The sequence below is a fragment of the Xyrauchen texanus genome, chromosome 17 (assembly GCF_025860055.1).
Source record: "Xyrauchen texanus isolate HMW12.3.18 chromosome 17, RBS_HiC_50CHRs, whole genome shotgun sequence".
Taxonomy (NCBI): Eukaryota; Metazoa; Chordata; class Actinopteri; order Cypriniformes; family Catostomidae; genus Xyrauchen; species Xyrauchen texanus.
Window position 1 is genome coordinate 35,010,144 of NC_068292.1, and position 23,551 is coordinate 35,033,694.

A 23,551-nucleotide genomic window follows, 5' to 3' on the forward strand; every position below is an offset into this window, starting at 1 on the left:
CAGAGTGCTCTCTCACTGAATCATTTGGAGCGTTTTTTTCACACAGTAAAACAGCATCTGGATACATTGTAAATGTAGCTATAGTCAACTGAAACAAAAGGCTGTATTTATCAGATGTAACTTTTGAGAAACTTCAGCTAGTGCTGTGCCATGTGAACAAGGGGCTGTTCAAACTGAACGTGTTTTTGCGTCCGCGCGTGCTGTTTTTCAATCGTCTTTCATGTAAACATTCGCTAGATGGATGTCTTGACAACTACGTCACGTTTCACTGTGTTTTTAGCATCTCTCATGGGAGCGCAGCATTTTTAGACACCACGTCAAGTTAAAAAAGCACTTAAAAAAGCACTTCAACTGTCTCGAGACTCCTGCGTTCTGCTCTATTCGTTGTGGTGTGTTTTTCTTTTTTAGTGCGAGAGAATGTCTGCCTGAACGGTTACTGAAAGAAATGCTTTAGCCAATAGTTACATGAATGCTACTCATACTCGAGAAAATAAATAAACGCTTATCTCAAAGTCACCAGAATTGAACGTTTTGGTGTTGGTATTATAGTACCACCTGTTGGATCTTCTCAGAATCTGCAGCTGGGTAGGAAACTGTTGTCCAAGTCAACTGCAAAAAACCAATGCATATAAACTGATAAACATTGGCCACTGCCATCGGTGAATGACATCGTATTTGCAGATAGGCCGATGGCAGGCAACAAGGCGAATATCGTCCGATACCGATGTTTGGCCGATAAATTGGTGCATCCCAATTAATATTTATTAAAATTCTCTGAAGATATCCCAGGTGTGTATGACTTACTTTCTTCTGCATTACACATTTTAAGAAAAATATCTTCGCTCTGTAGGTCCTTAAAATGCAAGTGGATGGTGATCTGACTTTTGAAGCACCAAAAATCAAAGACAGTCAGCATAAATGTCATTGATACGACTCCAGCGGTTAAATTAATGTCTTCTAAAGCTAAACAATCACAGTGCAAAAAAAGATCAATATTTAAGTACTTTTTAACTATAGTCCAATGCTTCGGAGAGAGGGGAGTTCAGCCGTTCTCTCTTGTGACGTATTCGCTTTGCCATGATACAGGGGTAATCTGTAATGGAGTGGTGGTGGTGTAGTGGTCCAAGCACATAACTGGTAATCTGGTAATCAGAAGAATGCTGGTTCGAGCCCCACAGCCACCACCATTGTGTCCTTGAGCAAGGCACTTAACTCCAGGTTGCTCCGGGGGGATTGTCCCTGTAATAAGTGCACTGTAAATCGCTTTGGATAAAAGTGTCAGCCAAATGCATAAATGTAAATCTCACAATCTAAACTCCGTTGAGACATCCAGGATAAGCACACAAAATGCACCACTGGGAGTAAACAAACATATAAATACAGCTCTAAACCAAAACCAACAAAGCTATTGTACAGCATTCCTCCTCCTCACTTGTAAACAGTGCTGCTCCGGCTGTGTCGCACGTGCCTCAGTTATCGCATTTCAAATGCCAGTGTGATTACATCACACATTTATACTGCTGCAGAACGGAAGCATGATTTAGAGTAAAAGCACTTAAATGTTGATCTATTTTTGCACCAAAACTATCATGTTTTAGAAGACATTAATTTAACAGCTGGTGTCATATGATGATGTTTATACTGACTGTCTGTGATTTTTGATGCTTCAAAGGAGAAATATCCATCCACTTGCAATTTAAGGTCCAATTTTCTATTTTTCTTCAAATGTGGTCTGCAGAAGAAAGTCATACACACCTGGGATATCATGAGGGTGAGCATATAATGAGAGATTTTTCATTTTTGGGTGAACTATCCCTTTAAAGTTTTTTACTTGTCATTTTACAGGCAAACTTATTAAATTCAGTGCAAACAGTCTTGGAATTCAGATCAACTTAAAGGGATAGTTCACCCAAAAATGGAAATTTAGTGAAGTCATCCTCATGTTTTTCCAAACCCAAATGAATTTCTTTGTTCCATGGAACACAAAAGGATATCCTTAGTAGAATGTTTACCTCAGTTACCATTCTTTTCTTTTTTTTTTCTTTTATCCATAAAATGATTTTGTACTTTTAAACTTGATTTATTTGTAGGACATACTTTAGTATATTGCCAAAGTAATTTCTATCATTCATTATACAGCATATTCCCATATAAATTTAGCAGTGGAGGAGATAATATCAAATTTAAAGTTAAATGTCAAATTTTGTTTTGAATGTCTTGAGTGATAGAAAAGTATTGTAGTTGTTATTTGCACCAGCTTGAAAAATGTATCTGTTCGCTTGATTCAAAACCAAGTGGAAGCTTCTATCTCCAAAAATGGGAATGCTGTTTACAGCAAAGTTCGTCAGCGCAAACTTGACGATGGACAGTCATTGAAATTATGATTGTGGTGTTTGGCAAGACTCTTGGGGGAGTCGCCCTGTAATAAATGTAGTCTATTTTATCTCGCATTGCATCAGCAAAATGACAAATAAGTAATAATTAGCAATCAGTTTTGCTAAATAACCCAGCCACTTTTGAAAACGAATCTTATTCACTAATGGAACTCTCCAATGGAACGATTGTCTTAGTATCTAGTATTTGACCTCTTGAATATAAATATTGCAGAGGTCGGAAAAGAACATGCACTTTATTTTTCCCTTTTTCTGGTCTTGAATTCTCCTTAAAGTTTTAACAAAAAAATACCTTTCAGCTTTCTTATTACATTAAAAAAAGATTATATTCCAGAAACATTTCAGATGGCTTTTTTTATTTGATTTGGTCAGTCATCGGTTTCTGAGACAAGCAGATGAAGTCATGCAATCATGTTGCCAAACAGCCACTAAAGCCAAGACCCTTTTCAGCTAAAATCATTATCTTAGAGGTGATCCAATCCATTAAAATTTGGCTCTGAAAATCACTCATATAGATGACAATTTTGGTTTAGCAATTGTAAAAATTGAGCTCTTTTCTTCTCATTGAATTTAGGCCATTATTTGCAGCATCCATATTGTTATTTTAAAACCACATGTAATCTCAAATAACTACTGTTAATCATCTTTTGGCTGTTTCATCAGAAAACGCCACCACTGTTTGAGGAATAGTAGCAAACAACAATGAAAGTGCCAAGCTGTAAGTTGCCAAATAGCCTTCAAAAAGACAATTACTGCGATACAAAAAAATAATGATTTGCATGGCTCTAGGAAACGTTTCAAACGTCTACAGCTGTGGCCAAAAGTATTGGCAGTGACATACATTTTGTGTTTACAAAGTTTGCTGCTTCAGTATTTGTAAATTATTTTTTCACATGTTTCTATGTTATACTGGAAAACAATGATAAGCATTTCATGAGTTTTAAATACTTTTCTTGGCAAAAACATTCAATATATGCAAAGAGTCAATATTTACAGTGTTGACCCTTGTTCTTCATAACCTCTGCAATTCACTCTGGCATGCTGGATATCAGCTTCTGGGCCAAATCATGACTGATGGCGATCCATTCTTGCCTTATTAGTGCTCGGAGCTGATCACAATTTGTGGGCTTCTGCTTGTCCATTTGCCTTTTGAGGATTGACCTCAGGTTCTCTGTTGGATTAAGATCTGGGGAATTGCCTGGCCACGGATCCAAAATTTCAACGTAATGATCTCTGAGCCACTTCATCATCACTCTTGCCTTATGACATGGTGCTCCAGCATGCTGATAAATGCACGGATCATCACCAAATTGCTACTGGATCGATGGGAGAAGTTGCTCTTGCAGGACGTTTTTATACCATTCTTTATTCATGGCAATGTTTTTGGGCAGAATTGTGAGAGAGCCCACTCCTTGGATGAAAAGCATCCCCACACATGGATGGACTCAGGATGCTTAACTGTTGGCACAACACAGGACTCATAGTAAGCGTTCGCCTTTTCTTCTCCGGACTATCGATTTTCCAGATGTCCCAAACAGATGGAAGGGGGCTTCATCAGAGAAAATAACTTTGCACCAGTCTTCTGCTGTCCGATCTTGTACTTCCTGCAGAATTTCCATCTGTCCTTGATGTTTTTTTTTGAGAGAAGTGGCTACTTTGCTGCCCTTCTTGGCACCAGGCCATTGTCCAAAAGTCTTTGCCTCACTGTGCCAATATTGAGCAAGTGTTGGTGGTGCGATTCCCAGCCCACACGTCTCCACATGCCGAAGTGTCCTTGGTCAAGCACTGAACCCCAAGTTGCTCCCAATGGCAGGCTAGCGACTTGCATGGCAGCTCTGCCGCCATTAGTGTATGAGTGTGTGTGTGATTGGGACACCGTGTAAAGTAACCTCCACTTTGGTGACCTCCAAGGTTAAAAAAAAAGTGCTACATAGGTGCAGACCATTGACCAAGCTCTACACTGTTGGTGACACGATTCCGTAGCTTACTCCTCAGGAGGAGATGGTCCTGGCAATTGCTGGACACTCTGGGATGTCCTGAAGCCTTCTTCACTGCAGTGTAACCTCTCTCCTTGAAGTTCTTGATGATCCGGTAAATGGCTCTTTCAGGTGCAATATTCTTTGCATCAAAATGGCCTCACATGCAAGGAATTTGCTGCAAAGCGATGATGGCTGCATGTCTTTCTTTAGAGGTAACCGTTGCGAACAAGAACACAATGATTGGAAGCACTTCTTCCCAACGTTTATAGCAATCAGTCTGCTCTTATAATCCAATCAAAATGATAGTGATTTCACCTGACTAGTACTCGTTCACACTTTCCCAGTTGCTGCTGATATGATTAGTGAATTGATGTTAGCTGGTCATTTTGTGTCGGGGCCAAAAAACAGTGACATTTTTTGGTCAATGAAGCTTTTTGCAATTATTTAAAATGCATCTGATCACACAATAATCTAGGAACAATGTGAATCAACACCACAACAACTGAAGCAGAAAACTTTGCGAAACACTAAATTTGTGTCACTGCCAATACTTTTGGCCACGACTGTATATGTGACTCTTATTAACTTTGGATAACAGTTTATCCAAAAATATAATTTCTGCCGTTATTTACTCCCCTAAGGTAGTTCCAGACCAGAATGTCTTTCTTCCATGGAACACAAAAGGAAAAAAAAGAAAAATATTCACTGAATCTTCATGAATAATGTGAAACACAAAAGATGATGTTAGGAACAATAAAAGCCTCAGTCACCATTCATGTGAAGGGTGACTGAGGCTGTCATTCTGCCTAACATTTCTTTTTGTATTCAACAGAAGAAGAAAAAAATCATACAGGAACAACATGAGGCAGGTAAATAAAGACAGAATTTTCAGTTTTAGGTGAACTTTTCCTTTTAAGGAAAGAACATACCAAAGATTAGTGATTGTCTTGTGAATAGGCATTGTTCTCCTTTCCACTCACTCAGATGTCTGAATGTGGTGAATTCTGGAATTACGCCCTGACACTGAGAAATAGAACTTGCTGTGATGAGTTGCGTCGTATTGATGCATGATGTAGTGCATTTTCCCAAACGTTTTTATTTTGTTGTTGTCATTATGATTCATAAAAGTCTTTAAAGAGCCGGGTAAATACTTTACACAGCTTGGATTTATTGAAACCAGCTTTTAAATTGGCCTTGAAACAAGATGGTAATTATCAAAGAAAGTCATGGAACCATAAAAACAGCTAAAAAAAACTCCAGGCACTTGTTTGTTTTGGCATATCAGTTTTTCTTGTTCAGTGGGATTTTATTATTCTTTCTCAATTAACAGGTTTTAAATCATTCAGCAGATAGACTCTGGCATGCTTGTCAAAACACACTTGACAGTTATGGAGCATTAGTTTCATTAATTGGATCCATTAGCCAAACCCACTAATCCGCTATTTTTTTTTTTTAAAGAAATAGTACAGCTACTGTTAGTACAGCGCCACTCCCTTTGTGACAGTTGCCAGTTGTACGTTTAGATTGGCCGTGTTTACATGCACTTAAGAAAACTGTTTATTCCAGGGTTTTTTGCTGAAAGCGGCATTCTGAAACATGTAAACGAGAATCCCAGAGTTTTACATAAGTGGGGAAACCCCACTCTTGCTCTGCAAGTCGCTAAGGAAAGTGAAGGAGACGAACACAGCAACAATTCTGGAAAATCAGGAAATAAAGTGAAGCACCAGATAATAAAATAGTGAATTTTGCTCCGAATAAAGCTGCTTAATGCTACAAATAAAGCTGCTTACTGACAGAGCCGCATCTAAATAGTAGTAAAAAGAAAGCCGTGAACACAGTGCATGCAGTCAGGAATGCCGCAAACTGGTGTCAATTTTAACAAGCTCATTACCATCTTGCAAAGAACTAGTGGTATGGTCACACTAGGCTTTATGCTTGCAAAATACTTTAGACCTTGCAACAATATGGGCAAAAGGATGTCACACTCACAACCTAGGACTTCCGTTTTTAATAAATAATAGCAAATTAATTCAAAATGTTAAATGCTTTTCCGCAAAACACTGCAAACCATACAGCTTTGAAGTTGTTATTCTTTGAATTAAGCCAAGAGGTAAATCTAGGAGGTTTAGATTAGAGGTTGAACGATATATTGGTTTTACCGATTAATCTGTGCTGATAGTTGCTTTTTGGAACTATCGGTTATTGGCAAAAATCTATGCTGATAGTTGAGATCTCCAACCGCATATATTGTGAATAATGTAATAAGAAACCTTATTCCTCATTAAACCTGATCTGGTAAAATTGGTAGAGTATTGTAACAGAGCCAAATCTCCATTTCAATTAGGAGTCCCTTGAGCTTGTTAATAGTTACCACAGTCCCACATTATGCACCAAATATTAGTTTTTTTCAAATATTATTTTTCTGGTTCTTGTTGGGAATTTAGTTGCACAATAAACAGCTTCTGGGATTTTATTTATTTTGGACTCTTGTACCATCTTCCGTATGTCCATACCATCATAGTAAGTAAAGACTAAGAATTTGTAATAGGCCAATTAACTGCTTAGTGGCCTTTTCCACCACTTTCGCTTAGTAATCGTATCGGCAATATCCGCTATCAGTCACTTCTAGTTTAGATCCTTTAATTGTCAAACATATTTGTAGTATATCACTTCGCAGGTTACAGTTAGAGCTGAATCGATGAGTCGACGTTGCTGACTATAAAAACATTTTTGACAAAGATTTTCATTATCGAATAGTCGTTTGACCTCATTTAACATAACATGAGATCATATGAAACTTTAGAGCAGTCTGCAGCTTGTACCTTACTGAGGAGAGGAAGAAAACACAACTCACAGTCTAGATGTACTCTAAACATTCAAAACAGCTTCAGGTGATTTAGATCACCAAGTATGAGAAAATTATACAAAAATACTAAATAAGTAAATTCAGAAGCACACTCCTTATAGAATAAGCAGAGCTGGAGCTCTTTAAAGGAAATACCCCAGTGTTACATCCGGAAAGTATTCCCAGCGCTTCACTTTGTCCACATTTTGTTATGTTACAGCCTTATTCCAAAATGGATTAAATTCATTATTTTCCTCAAAATTCTACAAACAGTACCCCGTAATGACAACGTGAAAGAAGTTTTTTTGAAATCTTTGCAAATTTATTAAAAATAAACAAAATAAAGAAAATCATGTACATATGTTTTCACAGCCTTTGCCATGACACTCAAAATTAAGCTCAGGTGCATCCTGTTTCCACTGATCATCCTTGAGATGTTTCTACAACTGTATTGGAGTCCACCTTTGGTAAATTCAGTTGATTTGGACATGATTTAGAAAGGCACACACCTGTCTATATAAGGTCCCACAGTTAACAGTTGCATGTCAGAGCACAAACCAAGCCATGAAGTCCAAGGAATTGTCTGTAGACCTCCGAGACAGGATTGTATCGAGGCACAGATCTGGGGAAGGGTACAGAAATATTTCTGCAGCATTGAAGGTCCCAGTGAGCACAATGGCCTTCAACAAGTTTGGAACCACTAGGACTCTTCCTACAGCTGGCCGCCCGGCCAAACTGAGTGATCGGGGGAGAAGGGCTTTAGTCAGGGAGGTCACCAAGAACCTGATGGTCACTCTGACAGAGCTCCAGCGTTTTCTGTGTGGAGAAGAACAACAATCTCTGCAGCACTCCACCAATCAGGCCTGTATTGTAGAGTGGCCAGGCGTAAGCCACTCCTCAGTAAAAGGCACATGACAGCCCACCTGGAGTTTGCCAAAAGGCATCTAAAGGACTCTCAGACCATGAGAAACAAAATTCTCTGGTCTGATGAAACAAGATAGATCTCTTTGGCCTGAATGGCAAGCGTCTTGTCTGGAGAAAACCAGGCACCGCTCATCACCAGGCCAATACCATCCCTACAGTGAAGCATGGTGGTGGCAGCATCATGCTGTGGGGATGTTTTTCAGCGGCAGGAACTGGGAGACTAGTCAGGATCGAGGGAAAGATGAATGCAGCAATGTACAGAGACATCCTTGATGAAATCCTGCTCCAGAGCGCTCTGGACCTCAGACTGGTGTGAAGGTTCAACTTTCAACAGGACAACAACCCTAAGCACACAGCCAAGATAACAAAGGAGTTGCTACGGGACAACTCTGTGAATGTCCTTGAGTGGCCCAGCCAGAGCCCAGACTTGAACCCGATTGAACATCTTTGTAGAGATCTGAAAATGGCTGTGCACCGACGCTCCCCATCCATCCTGATGGAGCTTGAGAGGTCCTGCAAAGAAGGATATTGGTGTGCCAAGCTTGTAGCTTTTTGTCACACAAAAATAGGTGTGCCAAGCTTCTAGCATCATACTCAAAAAGACTTGAGGCTGTAATTGATGCCAATTTTTATGATGCGGTTTTTATTTGTAATAAATTTGCAAAGATTTCAAACAAATTTCTTTCACGTTATCATTATGGGGTATTGTTTGTAGGCTTTTGAGGAAAATAATGAATTTAATGAATATTGGGATAGGGCTGGAACATAACAAAATGTGGAAAAAGTGTAGCGCTGTGAATACTTTCCGGATGCACTATATATAATGCATTTATAGCTTAATTAAAATCCAAATAATATGGAAGCAGGTCATATAAATAACTACAAACTCTAACTCTGGCATTTCTCTGTGCTGTCAGTGCCTCTTCTAGGAGTTGCGTGAAGTATCCCTATCTAAGGGGGAGAGACTGAAACTGCACCCGGCTGAGGCAAAATCTGTCACTGGGACGCTCATCCCTTGAACGCACAAGATTGATGTAGCTAGATTATAATGTGATGGCTCGCAACTTATTGAATCATAATATTTGCTTCACTGGGCATTTATTATCATGAAGAAAATAGGCAATACACAGCTTTATTAAAATGAGAGCGTTTTCTTTTTTGTGAGTTAAAGATGGATTGCAGTGAACAAAGTTGAGAGAGGGTAGTATTCGTCCCATTATACACTGCAACAAAATACATTTTTAATTTGTTTTTGTTTTGGCTTGTTTTCCAATATAAATATCTAAAACTCCTTTTAAAATAATGCACATTTTCTTTAGCAGCTATACTGCAGAACAAAAAATTGTTATCTGAGAATGTTGAATATAATATTAAAAATACAAATATTTTAAAATATCGAAAACATTTTAAAAAGATGCATGCACCCGAGAAGCAGAAAATAAGATATTTAGACTTGGTTTTAGAGAAAAGATCTTGAATAGAAGTTTATTTTCCTTTACTGCACAGGAATTATAACCTAGTGAAAAATTACACTTATATTCAAGATACATTCTCTTAAAGCAAGTCTAAATAGCTTGTCAAGTAAATGTATCGTGTTTTAAAGATTTTTAGACTATTTTAAATGGAAAACAAGACAAAAACACGTAGAGCATTCCTTTAATGATTTAAACTTTTTACTGGAAAGGCTGAATAAAGGCTGAATATCATTCACGCTTTGCAGTGTTTTAATGAAATGTTACATAAAACTGATGAATATGCTCAAGTTTGCATGTCAAAATTCAGCTTCTTTTTATTTGGCATTGTGGTGTGAATTTCCTGACCATTTCCATATGATCTGCCAGCTCGACCACACCCAGAGATTACGAAGACAAACTGAGCTGCTGAAGGATGTTAAAGATTGTCTTTTCTAATGATACAGAGAAGAAATGTCACAGTTTGCTTGAGTAGAGTTCACATGGGTTTGAAATTAATTTATCATCTGTGCTACCAGGCTGAAAAATAGAATCTACTAATATGGTGTCATTTTTTGTGTCTCCTGTGCCCAGTTTGGATAATTTATGAGCAGGTGATGATTGCCGCGCTGGATTGCAGTCGGGACGATTTGGCCTGGGTTAGTTTTTTTTAGAAACTTTATCCCTAACTTACCCAATTTCATCTCTCACAGGCTACACTACTTTGTCAGCACATTTGCCAAAATTATAATGATTTTTACCCATCCAAAACACATCACTGCCTGTTCTGTTTAGGAATGTTTTTTTCTTAGGATTAAAATCAGGGATGGTAAAAAAAGGAATTCTGTAATAGGCTGCTCAATTATAATCAAAATCATAATTGTCGTTCATTTCCCATGATATTGTAATGGAGATTTAATTGGATAAATATAATTACATTGAAATAGTTATTTTGTGTGACTACACATTCAAAACGACCTGAGAACTGTTCCTTTAATTACTTTATTGATAAATGATGAACTTCACATTAACCCTCTAGACAGAATATAAAAGAAACAGATATTCATATTACAAATAAGTTATATGCTGAAATCGACCTACAAAAAAGTTGCAAAGGACAGTGGTGTCTATTCCACTTCACTTTGCGATTATGCCTAAGAACATCCTTGCCAGTGTGATGCACAGCCTCTCATGGCTTACTGTTTTAATGTGACGCAATGGTAGCTAACCTAAATGGAATGCTGTAATTGAGAAGTTTTCCAATTAATTACTTGTGGAGAATCTGTAATTGTAATCTTGTTTATTTATTAGATTAATCACGCAACCATACTCTTTGCTGTCAGCTGTTTACTTCAGTCCTCCTTGTTGACTTGAGACTCTTACAGTAGTCCGTTTCTGAGGTTCTTAACAGTGCCTGATGGATCAGCTGGGCCACACTACAGAGCACATTTTCCATCCGAACCAGGAAAATATTGGATTTGACAGTAACCATTCCTCACCAAGTCATGAGTGTGTGACAAAAAAACAGGGCCCAGTACTTCTTGGAGGGAAAGAACTGGTAAAAGTAGCATCCCGCCTATGCTTTTTATAGTAGCCAGTGTGGAATTGTGGGATCCCACTGTGCAGTGTTCTAAATTCTCACCCACGTCAGTTGCCATTTTTCACATCTTCCCTCACAGCTGTATGGCTGACCTGTTTATCATGGCACCCACAGACAGGAAAGTTACTGTTTCACTTTATGGTCAACAAAAACCTTCACTGTAATATCGTCATGTCAGACTAGTCACATCACACATTTTAGAGTAGATCTATAAAGTTTTAAAGTGCTGTGGGTAAAATTTTTGGTATTTCTTTTTATGAAGCCCACATTTCATCACCCTTGACCGATATGATATAATTTTCTAGTGCTCTGTAAATCCAGCATGCTTTGAATTTGCTCTTAAACTCTTGGGAATTAATTGTAAATAATCGTCAGAAAATCGACAATTAATCGTGACTTAAGGCTAATTGCTTTGTTTTTTGTTAACCATCTCGAATGTAATTTTTATTATTTATCGTTCTTCTTTGGCAAAAAATCACAATGAATAATTTTTTTTTATAATAATAAAATAATCAAAGTGACATCTGCTGTGAGTATGTGCTTTGTTTGTTTGTTTGTTTACCTCCTGAATCTTGTTTTGGTGAATCTACTGTATGTGTCCATATTCACACAGTCACTCCAACTGTTGTTGTTATTATTTGTGTAGAGTTGTCTACAGGAGCTGAAGAGGCAGTTTCCAGACAGTCACAGAGTGAAGCGATTAGCAGGGATGCGGCTTGAGGCTCTGGAGAGGTAAGATACACCGCAACACCGTCTTAACACCATGGCCTTGGATTAGCTACAAGGGTGGGGGGGGTTCTGGGACATAAGTGGCAGGATGCATGGGAAGGGAGGCTGTTTATTTTGCAAGCCACTGTTCCTTCTGCTAAGTGGGAAAGTGAGCGAGATCGCTTCAGCACTTGGTAGTCCTGTGGCTCTTTTGCCTGAGCAAGGAATTCCGAAAGTGGAAGTGGTCTCTCCTGCTATTATTCTGGGAGTTCCTATTTTCTTCGTCTGCTCTTTTTTTTTTTTTTTTTTTTTTTCCTGTCTCTCTCTATTTGTCTCCCTAGTTGGGAAAACATGGCTGGCCAGACCTATAAACAGGGGCACACTAACAATATTCTTGCATTATTTTGGTTGATAGTGTTATACGTCATGATATTTTATAGAAACGACACGTTTTTATAGAAAACTTCTAAAAAAATTATAATTAAAATTTATTTTTTATTTAAAATCTATCTACCAATGCAATGGCAGAATTTTTACACATTTAAATAGTTACAATATTTGTTTTTTAACATTAATGTACAGTATATTATAAATAAAAACCTAATAAATAAATAAATAACAAATGATTGACTAATTAATTGTATTTGTAATAATAACAAACTAAAACCAAAAATGAGGCTACTTTTATGTTCTTATTCTGACGCAATTCAATTATATATTTATTTGTTTATTTTGGATTTAGTCTTTCATTTGAGACCGGAAAACGTTTTGTTGAATATGTACTAGGTATAAATACATGTTAAAGGTGTGATTTTTAATAATTAAATCATCAGTAAGGGGTTCCACATCACAGAGGACACAGCTCGTTTATTATGCTCTTCCTCATTTTCTTTCTAAATGTAAAATGATTAGAACAAACATTCCCTATAACATATGGTGGCATTTTGGATAACCACAATAGAAACAAAACACATTTCTATATGTATATGACCCCTACCCATGGTCTGCATTTCTTCTCTAACAGTATTCTGCTCTCTCTCTCTCTGTGTTTGAGCAAACAATTCATAAACAGTCATAAACTGATGTTAATGTATATAATTTCAGCAGCAGTCTGCCACTATATCTTCAGCTTGTTTATCAGTTATGCCAGGGGTTGTTCCATAAATGTTAGTGATTGCTCCTGCACAGTCAGATTAAATAAACTGCAAATTTGGGTCTAATTGCCATCAGACGCTCAGCTTAAATGAAACTCCCTTCTCACACAACTGAATCCTACATAAATAGAGTAAGTCAAAGTGGCTGGTGCCATGTGAGATGTGCCAGAGAGTGATTGAGCTCTAATGTGGATATGAGAGGAGTGGCATTGTAACTCTGTGATAATAGGAACCAGAGCTGCTTCTGTTGTTGGTTGTGTGCTGAAACAGGTTTTGATCATATGGCCTGGTCTTTGGCTGTGCAAGGATTCGATTTGCAGGTCGTCCTTAATAAAAACGAGCACCATTTCATACTGCCACATTCATTTAAAATGACAAGTGAAGTGTTTGTTGCATTGCCTGCCCATTACACAGAATAGGCTACACGAGTTAAGGGGATAGTTCATCCAGAAATGAAAATTCTGTCATCGTTTACTTACCCTCATGCTGTTCCAAACCCCGTATTACTTATTTTCTACAGTGGAATACAAAACAAGAAGTTAGGCAGTGTGTTAGTCTTAGTCACCATGCCTTTAAGCGTCATAATTCATAACACATGGCACTTTCTAACACTGTTCAGGTTGAAGTGTTTATATATTTATTTAGTTTTTTTGAATCTGTAACTCATATACGTCCTGCCTCTGTATGCCTTTTAAGTGAACGGCTCTTAGAAACGATGCCTGATTTGTGGTGGAAGTGCATGCTGATTTGTTTCAAGATTAATCAAAGTGCAGGCAATCGTGTTTGTGGATTACACTCTTTGTGGAGCTAGTAGACCTCTCGCAACACTGGCTATATGAGCAGCAATGGTAATGACTATTTCTGCATCTTAGATACATAGAGAAAATATATTCTCAATCACTATAGAAACAAGGCAATCTGTATACAAAAAGTTGGCTTCTGTGAACTTTATTTGATATCCCTAACACCTAATTTGGCATGGACGGTGTTCTTGTTGTTTTCCCTAAAACATGATTTCTCTTTTTGCCTGCGAAGGTACGAGGATGCTAATAAGCTCTACGACTCAGTACTACAAGATGACCCGACTAATACGGTAAGCAAAATAATGTCTTGAAATTGTGGTTGAAGCTTGTTTTGCATCTTTTGAACATAAAAGGACATTTCTGATATAATTTACTCACCCTCATCTAGATGACCTGAAATGTTCTATTAAACACCAATGGAAATGATGTTGGCAAAATGATAGCTTCAGTCACATTCACTTTCATTGTACAGAAAACAAAATGGCAATGAAAGTGAATGGTGACTGAGGCTATCATTGTGCCTAACATTTCCTTTGTGTTCCATGTAATAAAGAAAGTCATATTTGGAATAACATGAGACTGTAAATTATGACACAATACATTTTTTTTGAGTGAACTAACCCTTTAAACTCCCTTTCCCCTCAATGACCTCAGCCACAGTCATAAAGTTACACTAAAACACGCACACTTTCAAACGTGTGTGAGTAAATACATAGGATAGTTCTCCCAAAAATGAAAATTCTCAAATCATTTACTCACCCTCATGCCATCCCAGATGTGTATGACTTTCTTTCTTCTGCAGAACAAAAATTATGATTTTTAGAAGAATATTTCACCTCTGTAGGACCATACAATGCAAGTGAATGGGTGCCAAAATTCTGATGCTTCAGAAAGTACATAAAGGCATCATTAAAGTAATCCATACAACTCCAGTGTTTTAAATCATATTTTCAGAAGTGATATGATAGGTGTGGGTGAGAAACAGATCAATATTTAAGTAAATTTTTGCTTTCTTGTCCCACACCTATCAAATCGCTTCTGAAGACATTGATTTAACCACTGGAGTCTTGTGGATTACTTCTATGTAGGGCTGGGTGATATGGCCAAAATTGTTATCACTATAATCTTTTTCATATTGTTCAATATCGATATTTATCATGATATACATTTACACATTGCACTTTCTTTTTTTATTTAAAAGTTGATCGAAAAAAAGAAGAAAAAATTCATTCTAAACAGTCAAAATAGTCTCTACAAAACTGCACAGGGGGTTTAGAGATGGCCAAAGCAGTGGGGTCTGCAGGATCTTTTACCTCTTTTACCGTTTATCAATTGAAAATTAATGTAAAAAAGATAATCTGTTTGTTCTGAAGCATAGTGACAGCAATCCAGTATTTGTTGGAATATCTTTACATTAAAATTAAATATTTTTTCATATTTCTTTAGATTCAGCTACCCAAGTATGGGGCATAGAAGCCCTTATGACTGTGGAATGATGCTGAATGTGGGTTCAGGGGTGTCCCGAGAGAAAATGTGGAAAACTTTTTTTTTTTTCAAATTTAAAAATCATTTGTAGATTTTCATTAAAGTGAGAGACTAGGCTACCAATTTGTGATTTTAGTCTTTCCTTATCCATTCCAGACATCTAATTAATTTTCACAAAATTAGAACAGAAATCGATTTGTTTATTATTAAAGGCTTGTAACATGCTGATTAATAAAGATACATTTAGAAGGGAAAAACATATTGGTCTAAAAGGTGCTTTGAAACCATGTTAACTCATGCGGCGCTTCATGGCTACACACATGCAGGTGGAGCGGGACAGGGCAGAAATGATGCATGTTTGGTGCTAGAGAACAATATTCAAGATTACAGCGCAGAAAGATCAGAGCTGTTGTCCACAACACTGTTGTTCTGTCGCGCTCTTCACTAGAGACGATGTGAGGGCAGAACCGTAGTCATGAAGTCCTGCGTTGCGGATGGAATCAATTCCTGTCCGACGTAACCTAATTGTTAGCAAGGCAGCTAGCATTAGCAAGTTCATCCAGTCTGACCTTACTGGCGCGTTGTGAATGAAGCTGAGAGCAATTAATTCCTATGAAAGCCGAGCATCGTGCTGGCAAGGTGGATCAAAGGATTGGCAGAGGTGCGGAGCAAACTCTCACCTAGCGCTGTGAACGCCTTTGAGCGGATTTCGTCCACCCCAGTGGAAACGCAGCCTGAGAAAGCCGAACTGCTTGTGTTTTAGTGACACGCTGTAAATATCGAAAATTCCTCAAAAGCTTTTCATCGATATCATGGATTTTCTTTATCGTGATAAATATCTATATCGTTTTATCGCCCAGCCCTACTTCTGTGCTGAATTATTTGATTTTTGTAGCTTCAAAATTTGTATGGAACAAAAATAGAAAATTTAGAAATTCTTCTGAAAATCGTCATTTGAGTTCAGCAGATGAAAGAAAGTCAAACACATCTGGGATGGCATAATGGTGAGTAAATGATGAGACAATTTTTGTTTTTGGGTGAAATATCCCTTTAACAAAGGGTATTTGATTTATGGACTTCGGTTGTATGCAGCCTCAGCAAAAATGTATGCCTTGTTTTCTTAAACGGGGGATTTATGGCACTTCCTATGACCCCATTGAGAAGGGCTTTTTGTTTTCATAATTTTTTTTATTTACCTTTAACCTTTTAGATAAATTATGTGATTTGGTCTTAACTTATTTATTATTTAAAGATCACTCCGGTATTAAAAACCAAATGTACAGTTAAATATTGATTTCTCTTGTCTTGGCATAACACAAGCAATCTGATTTTTATTCACTGAATATTTATTGAGTTTCAGTCGAGTGGTTTACAGTATGCAAGTGTACTCCAAGTGTGTTTTTCCAGTCTCTTCCCGTCATCACTTTAAAACACTGGTAATGTTATATCATTACCATTGCTATTTATTTAACTATCTGTTACCATTGGACCAAACTGCCCCATCCGTCTTACCTCCTCTGAAAATGAGAGGTCTCCTCTGTTTGTTTTTTGTGAATTTCAACCGAGGCACTCTCCCTATTCCCATGATCAAGGTTAAATTACAAGCACATTTAACGGCGTGTAAATGGGAAGTTGAGAAGATCGGCGCAAAACGGATATTATCAAACCAGTGTGGTTACATTATTCTTCACAATCTTGTAATAATATCGCTTTGCTCCTCTGTTAACATTCAGAAGATATGAAATAAATTTTCCCACGGGGGAAATGTGTTTCCCAGTGTACTAGTGTTATCCTAGCTAAACACGTTTTGTAATAGAATGTGACATTAACATGATTTTGCAAATGTCCCTGTTAAAGTCTTGGATTTTATGTGAACCTTGCCTGCTGTAGTAATGAAAACCATCAGGTCAAATATAATATCCTATTACATAACTCCTGCAGGTAGGAATATTTGTGAAATTGGGTATTGAGATGCAGTTCTTGTAAAAGTCTGAAGCACAAGCATGCTGTCTTTTTTTTTTAAAATCAGAATTAAAGGAACGTTCCAGGTTCAATACATCTTAAGCTCAATTGACAGCATTTGTGGCATAATGTTGATTACCACAAAAAATTATGTTGGCTCGTTTATTAAAAAAAAGCAAAAATGGTAACATGACACTTAAGTATTGGATGGATGTAACTTTATACAAACATAACTTTACACAAGTTTAATAAGCAATTTTATCACACTTTTTACTGTTTGTGGACTGACCCCATTCACTTCCATTGTAAGTGCCTTACTGTAACCTTGATTTTTTTTATTATTAACAAGGGACAAGTTGAAATTATTTTGTGGTAATCAACATTACGCCACAAATTATGTTGATTGACCTTAACTTGTATTGAACCAGGAACTTTCCTTTAAATGTGCATCAATGAGAAAAACCTAGGAACAGATGTGCCAAATTTCTTTCTTATGGTAAGAGGATCTGTCATTTAACCAAAATTCCAAATGTGAATTGTCATCATCAATAAAATGAAATGATCCTCTCACACACATTTTAGAAGGAAAAATGCTGGAAAATAGTGTCCAACCACGTCTCATTACCTCACCAGTTTCTTTCAGAAACCGACTGCAACCATCATCTCCTAAAGGGAAATGTGCATTTGTGAATGAATTTTTTGCACCAGGAAGTCTGGGAAATGAAGTAAAATGGGCTGACAGGACACTTAGATTCTTAAAGCTCTGCTTGAGCACAGGAACTCTGTGAAATGTCATGCTGTTGGATTTTGGGACTGTGCTCTTTCAGACCTTTATCATGATTTGGTTGCTCTCTATGAATTTTGAAATATCCCTCCAAAATAATCTCATGATTGTATCAAATCTACAGATGACCAAAGCAGTCTAGGAGCATGGTCATCAAGGGGATGTTTTTTGCTTTGAAAAGCACCAAGTACCCATGTGTTATCTTCACACTTAATGCTCATTTACAGGATATAGTGGACTTAGTAAGGTGCACCCTTGCACTTGTGGAAATAGTGTGTAGGTGGGTACCATGTGAACTACCCTGACACAATTAGGTTCAGCCCTGATTTCACTGATGGCCCCATAGAGGATTTGTCTGTTTCCTGATCTCCAAACACTAAGCCACCACCCCATCAAATCCTGCGTGTTTCTTAAATCGGGGGAGGGAATGGAATAAAATGGATCCGTTGTGCAATGTCTACTAAACCATATTTTCCCACAATCCAACCCTCTTTGGCGGGGTGGCAGAGGTTGTGGTATGGGAGGGATGACCTCATCTAGGTCACCTGTCTGTAAATGTTTGGTTGAAGCCAGGCTTATCTAAATGCTGTGTTTTTTAACATGTTCAGTGGAATGGGATGAGGGCATGATCCAAGAAAATGGCGGAAAATTGGCGGCTACTATGAGGACTTGTGAGGCATCCCAGCATGCGGAGCTGAGATTGGAAACTGAACTGTTGTAATTATAGGCTGTGGAATAGATGTGGTACCCATTAACCAAAATTGTTGAATCAACAAAAATTGCTCAAGGTTTCTCTGCCATGGCGGTGTCCAAAAATGTTCGAACTCCTAGCCCTTCCATCGCTCATTATGGTCCAATACCTACAGCAATGATTTAGATAAATTCTTCCTGGCTCATATCTGTCTGTTTGTCTGTCTGTCTGTCTGTCCAATAAATGTACCTTTCATTTATTTACGTTCTTTGATTTTTGTTTATACCCCACATCTCTCCCTTTGGTCTTCCTTTGCTCACTTAATACAGTGCACATTTTTAAGCACTTAAAGGTAACTTTTAACAAGCTGTTTATTTTAACACTGATTGACACAGCATGCTTATTTGATTCACTGCATTCAGCCCTCTAACTCTGCCTGTAATTCAACAGCATAAACATGGTTTTGCTTGTTAAACCAATTGAGGTCAATGAGAATCCTCCTGAGGTTGACTCCTAGAATTACATGTAATTACTACACAGGACAATATGGAGTATGTAAATGTTAAAGACATAGTTGGAGTTTTCTTCAAAACGGAAGAAATTTCAGTTTTGAAATTTTTGTCCAATTACTGTTTCCAATAAAAAAAAAGTGATGTATGCTGTTAACTGCTGGTTTAAAAGATTTGGATGTCCTAATAAGTTTGTATTGATTTTGGAATTCATACTTTGACTTAAGTCATGGTCATTTTGAAAATTTGTATTCATTATTCAGTGACCGAGACAGGTCATTTTTTCATCTTAAACCACATTTGGAGAATTTATAATCATTCATAGTGTTGAGACTGTAGACTAGTCTGTGGATGTTAAATCCAATCATTAAGTAATTCTCTTATTGGAGAATGAATTTGAAGTCAGGTCATGTCGGTGTACCACAGCTTTGAGAGTCGTCCTCTTCACCCTTTGGGAACGATGGTTGTCTTTGCTATCTCTCAAGGTGGCTCTCAATAACAGTCTGACCTCTTGAGAAAGTGAATCCAGGAGTGATAGAAACAGCTAGATCGTGAAAAGTATGAAAATGAGATCACTGCTGGCCTTTGTGGAGAGGTTGGAAAGAAAGAAAATATTGGTATGGTTTAGAATAGCTCAATGTCTAATAAAGTTTCTTAAGACTATGGTCTACCAGCCACCATATGCTTCTATCTATCCCAAGTGCTTTTAGAGGAAATAAAAGGCAGATATGGGATCTGTAACTTGTTGTTGCAAACAGTCTTCCAACTTGTTCTATGAAAGTAGAAAGAAAGCAATGCAGAGGCATCAGTTTGTTGGCAGAAAGTGTACATTGCAAATAACATTTAATAGGTTGTATTGTTTAGAATTTCTGTTTAATACGGTTCCATAGTTTATTTAAATACTTTGAGGATAAAGATATATAAAACTAGTGCAATATTCCAAACAGCTTGATGTTGTAGCTGTTGTCTTATTTCACTCATCTATAGTGTCATCTATAGCCCTGTAATACGAATCCATGTCTTCCACTGATCCAGTAAGTACTATCATACTTGCATACAGTAGGGGTTTGGCAATCCATCAACTCCTTTGCTCATGTGTGCAAGTCTGTCTCGGCTTGAAGCAGCCGGTGAAGCAGGTTCGTTTGGCTGCCTGGTTGATGGATAAGTGGATTTGGAGTGGCGGTAGTATCATAGCGGTTTCAGATTTATGGGCTTTCAGAAGTGACTCATGCCCAGCTTGATGGGGTTTGGGCCATACTGTGCTAGTAGGGAAGACCCACTCTATCAAGTGCCAGTCCATAAATAATATGTGGAGCAGAGCAAGGCACTTCTAATGGTAAAGTGTCTGCTCTTTGCTCTCCTTTTACCAGCAAAAAGGGAAACTAAGGAAAAAGAAGCACTCCTGGAAAAGTCGTTGAAGTCGGTGTAATACTTTCTGATTCAGATTGATGAGAATCTAATCTGCCTGAAGGTCACTTCTACGTTGGAACAAGGCGGACATTATTTGTGACTGATGCAAGCGAGGCTTCATAAGTTTATGTGAATGCATATGGCCTGCAGCTCTTTGTCAACTTGCTGTTTTTACCTCTTTAATGGCTTTAGTCTTCTCTTACCTTCTGCTTAATTGAGCTCTATTCTCAACCGTCCCTCAGCAGAAGGGTGGTGCTTCGTGCACCAGAATCCACAGGCTTTCTAATTTGATAAAGACATTACTTTTCGATATCTTCTGGTATATTACTTTCGTCTTGGATGCAGTGGTGTCAGTAATAATAAGTTCCAGGGAAACGTCCTATTGGACCATCTGATTAAGTCAGGTTGTTTATTACAACTGCCTTATGGAAGGAAGACCAAACTGAAGTGCCACGTCTGCCCAATAATTGACATGGTTTAATTTACCTCCATGACATCTTTTGCTTTAAATTGACCTGATCAAAGTGTCTGTCTAAATATTATATAATGCTCATGCTGTAAGTTAATTTTAAGATATACTGTATAACACCCGTATAATTTGTCATGAGTTTAAATGTTTAATCATGGTTAATTGAAATATAGAAGTTTTGTTTAGGTTAACGTATGAACCAGCATCCACTTCAGCCACTTCACCCTTTATCATTTACTCAGCCTCATGCCATCTCAAAATCGGATGACTTTCTGTCTTCTGCTGAACACAAACAAAGATATCTCGAAGGATGAGGTGTTTTTGTCCATACAATGCAAGTTAAAGGCATCCAAAACTAAGCACCAAAAAAGACATAAAGCCACCATAAAAGTAATCCATATGACTATAGTGGTTTAAATCCATCTTTTGAAGTGATACGATTGCTTTGGTTGAGAAACACCAAACTTTTAAGTCCTTATTTACAATGTATCTTGACATTTTCATTTGCAAGTGTCATCAAACTATTGACCACCACAGTGCATTTTAAAAGTATCCCTAATAGGGCTGCACGAATTGGACAAAAAGTAAAATTGCAATTTGGACTGCGATATATATATGATAAACAAAAAACTAGTGAGTCCTTTTAACCAAAATTTGGTAAAGTTTTGCCAATGTTTGGTCAGCATCTTTACTCGCTGAACTACCCAGGCATTTTATAAAGCACTAAACTCGGACCTTTTTAATTCTGCCACAAACAAATAAATAAATAATAAAACAGTGAAAGAAAAAAATTAATAATAAAAAATGCAGTTTTCTTTATATTCACACTGTACCTGTCTGTTGTGTACCTGTTTTTGTCCATTTCTGATGTGGTCGCAGCCCACTATTCAGCATCATTCTTTTTTGGAACCCAGTCTAGCACTTTCATGCATGAATTATGACAACCGTAGTCAGGATTTTTTCCCCCAATTGTTTTTAATCCTCTTTAGGCATATGTAAAAAAATCAAACATCATTTTTTTAAACTCATTTTTCAAAGAGTTTTTTTTATATGTCTACTCAGGTGGACAGCATGCATTTGGGTTGTGAAACAATAAGAAACTGAAGAAATATGGACTTTTCATATCAATTAACAATATTATATATTATGCTGTTAAAGCTAATGTGCCACTTATTTTAATTCATCTTATACTGCTCAATGCAATGCAAACAAATTGAACCTTGCTCCTGACTCCTAAGCTTGTCCCTTCTCTCTTTCTACTGCTCACTCCTTTATCCTCCGTCCCCTCTATCTTTCTACTGCTCGCTCCTGTCTCCTCCCTCCCACCCTCTTTCTACTCCTCGCTCCTGTCTACTCCCTCCCACCCTCTTTCTACTCCTCGCTCCTGTCTCCTCCCTCCCACTCTCTTTCTACTCCTCGCTCCTGTCTCCTCCCTCCCACTCTCTTTCTACTCCTCGCACCTGTCTCCTCCCTCCCACCCTCTTTCTACTCCTCGTTCCTTTCTCCTCCCTCCCACCTTCTTTCTACTCCTCGCTCCTGTCTCCTCCTGCATGCTTGTGGTCTCAACAGGTGCTTCTGTTAATGTAGTTTGCTCAGGAGTTACTTAATAAAGATGTTTAAATACCTCATCTGTATCCCACATTGTTATTATTATGATGCCTGTACTCGACGGAGATTGAGATGCCGGCACCGCAGACAGTAATGAAGACTGCTTCACCCACGATGCTCTGGGTTTCTTTCATATATATATATATATATATATATATATATATATATATATATATATATATATATTAGTGTATTATTTTTTATTTAATAATAGCACAAGGTCATATCGCAATTTAGATTTTATTTCAATTAATTGCACAGGCCTAATCCCCAAAAGAACTAAACCCAAGACTCTATAATTTAAAATTGCTTCTAAATTTACAAAAATAGCCCAACTGGGCATGAAAACCGTGAACCTGGCAGCACTTTATCTGGTTTTTATACAAAGCTCTGCGCTTGTGTCAAGCACGTGGAAGTGTGTGAATGCACCAAGGAAACCGCTGATGTCAAGATTGATAATGATTAAGGGTTTGAATTTTGGTCTGTTTCTCACCTAATGCTCTCGTATCACTTCAGAAGACACAGATTTCACCACTCGAGTGGATTACTTTTCTGTTGCCTTTATGTTTTTCTTGGCGCTTAAGCATTCTGGATCCCATTGACTTGCAGTGTACGGACAAAAACTTAATTTGTATTCTGCAGCGGAAAGAAAGTATAAGTTTGGTATGGCATGAGGAATAAATGTTGAGAGAATACAATTTTTTTGGTGACCTATCCCTGTAAGTAGTTAAGGTCTAACAAGTTACATAAGAACATGTATATAAACTTGAAGAATT

The 23,551-nt window shown here is 37.6% G+C and overlaps 1 protein-coding gene across 1 annotated transcript in view; it reads left to right on the top strand.

The window, feature by feature from the left end:
• LOC127658402 (ER membrane protein complex subunit 2-like) overlaps positions 1–23,551 on the top strand; it is a 51,130-nt gene that overhangs the window by 2,431 nt on the left and 25,148 nt on the right. The window contains exons 3-5 of the mRNA XM_052147675.1: positions 10,187–10,251; positions 11,839–11,924; positions 14,090–14,147. Of these exons, the coding sequence (XP_052003635.1) occupies positions 10,187–10,251; positions 11,839–11,924; positions 14,090–14,147 (209 nt within the window). The remainder of the gene's footprint in view (positions 1–10,186; positions 10,252–11,838; positions 11,925–14,089; positions 14,148–23,551) is intronic.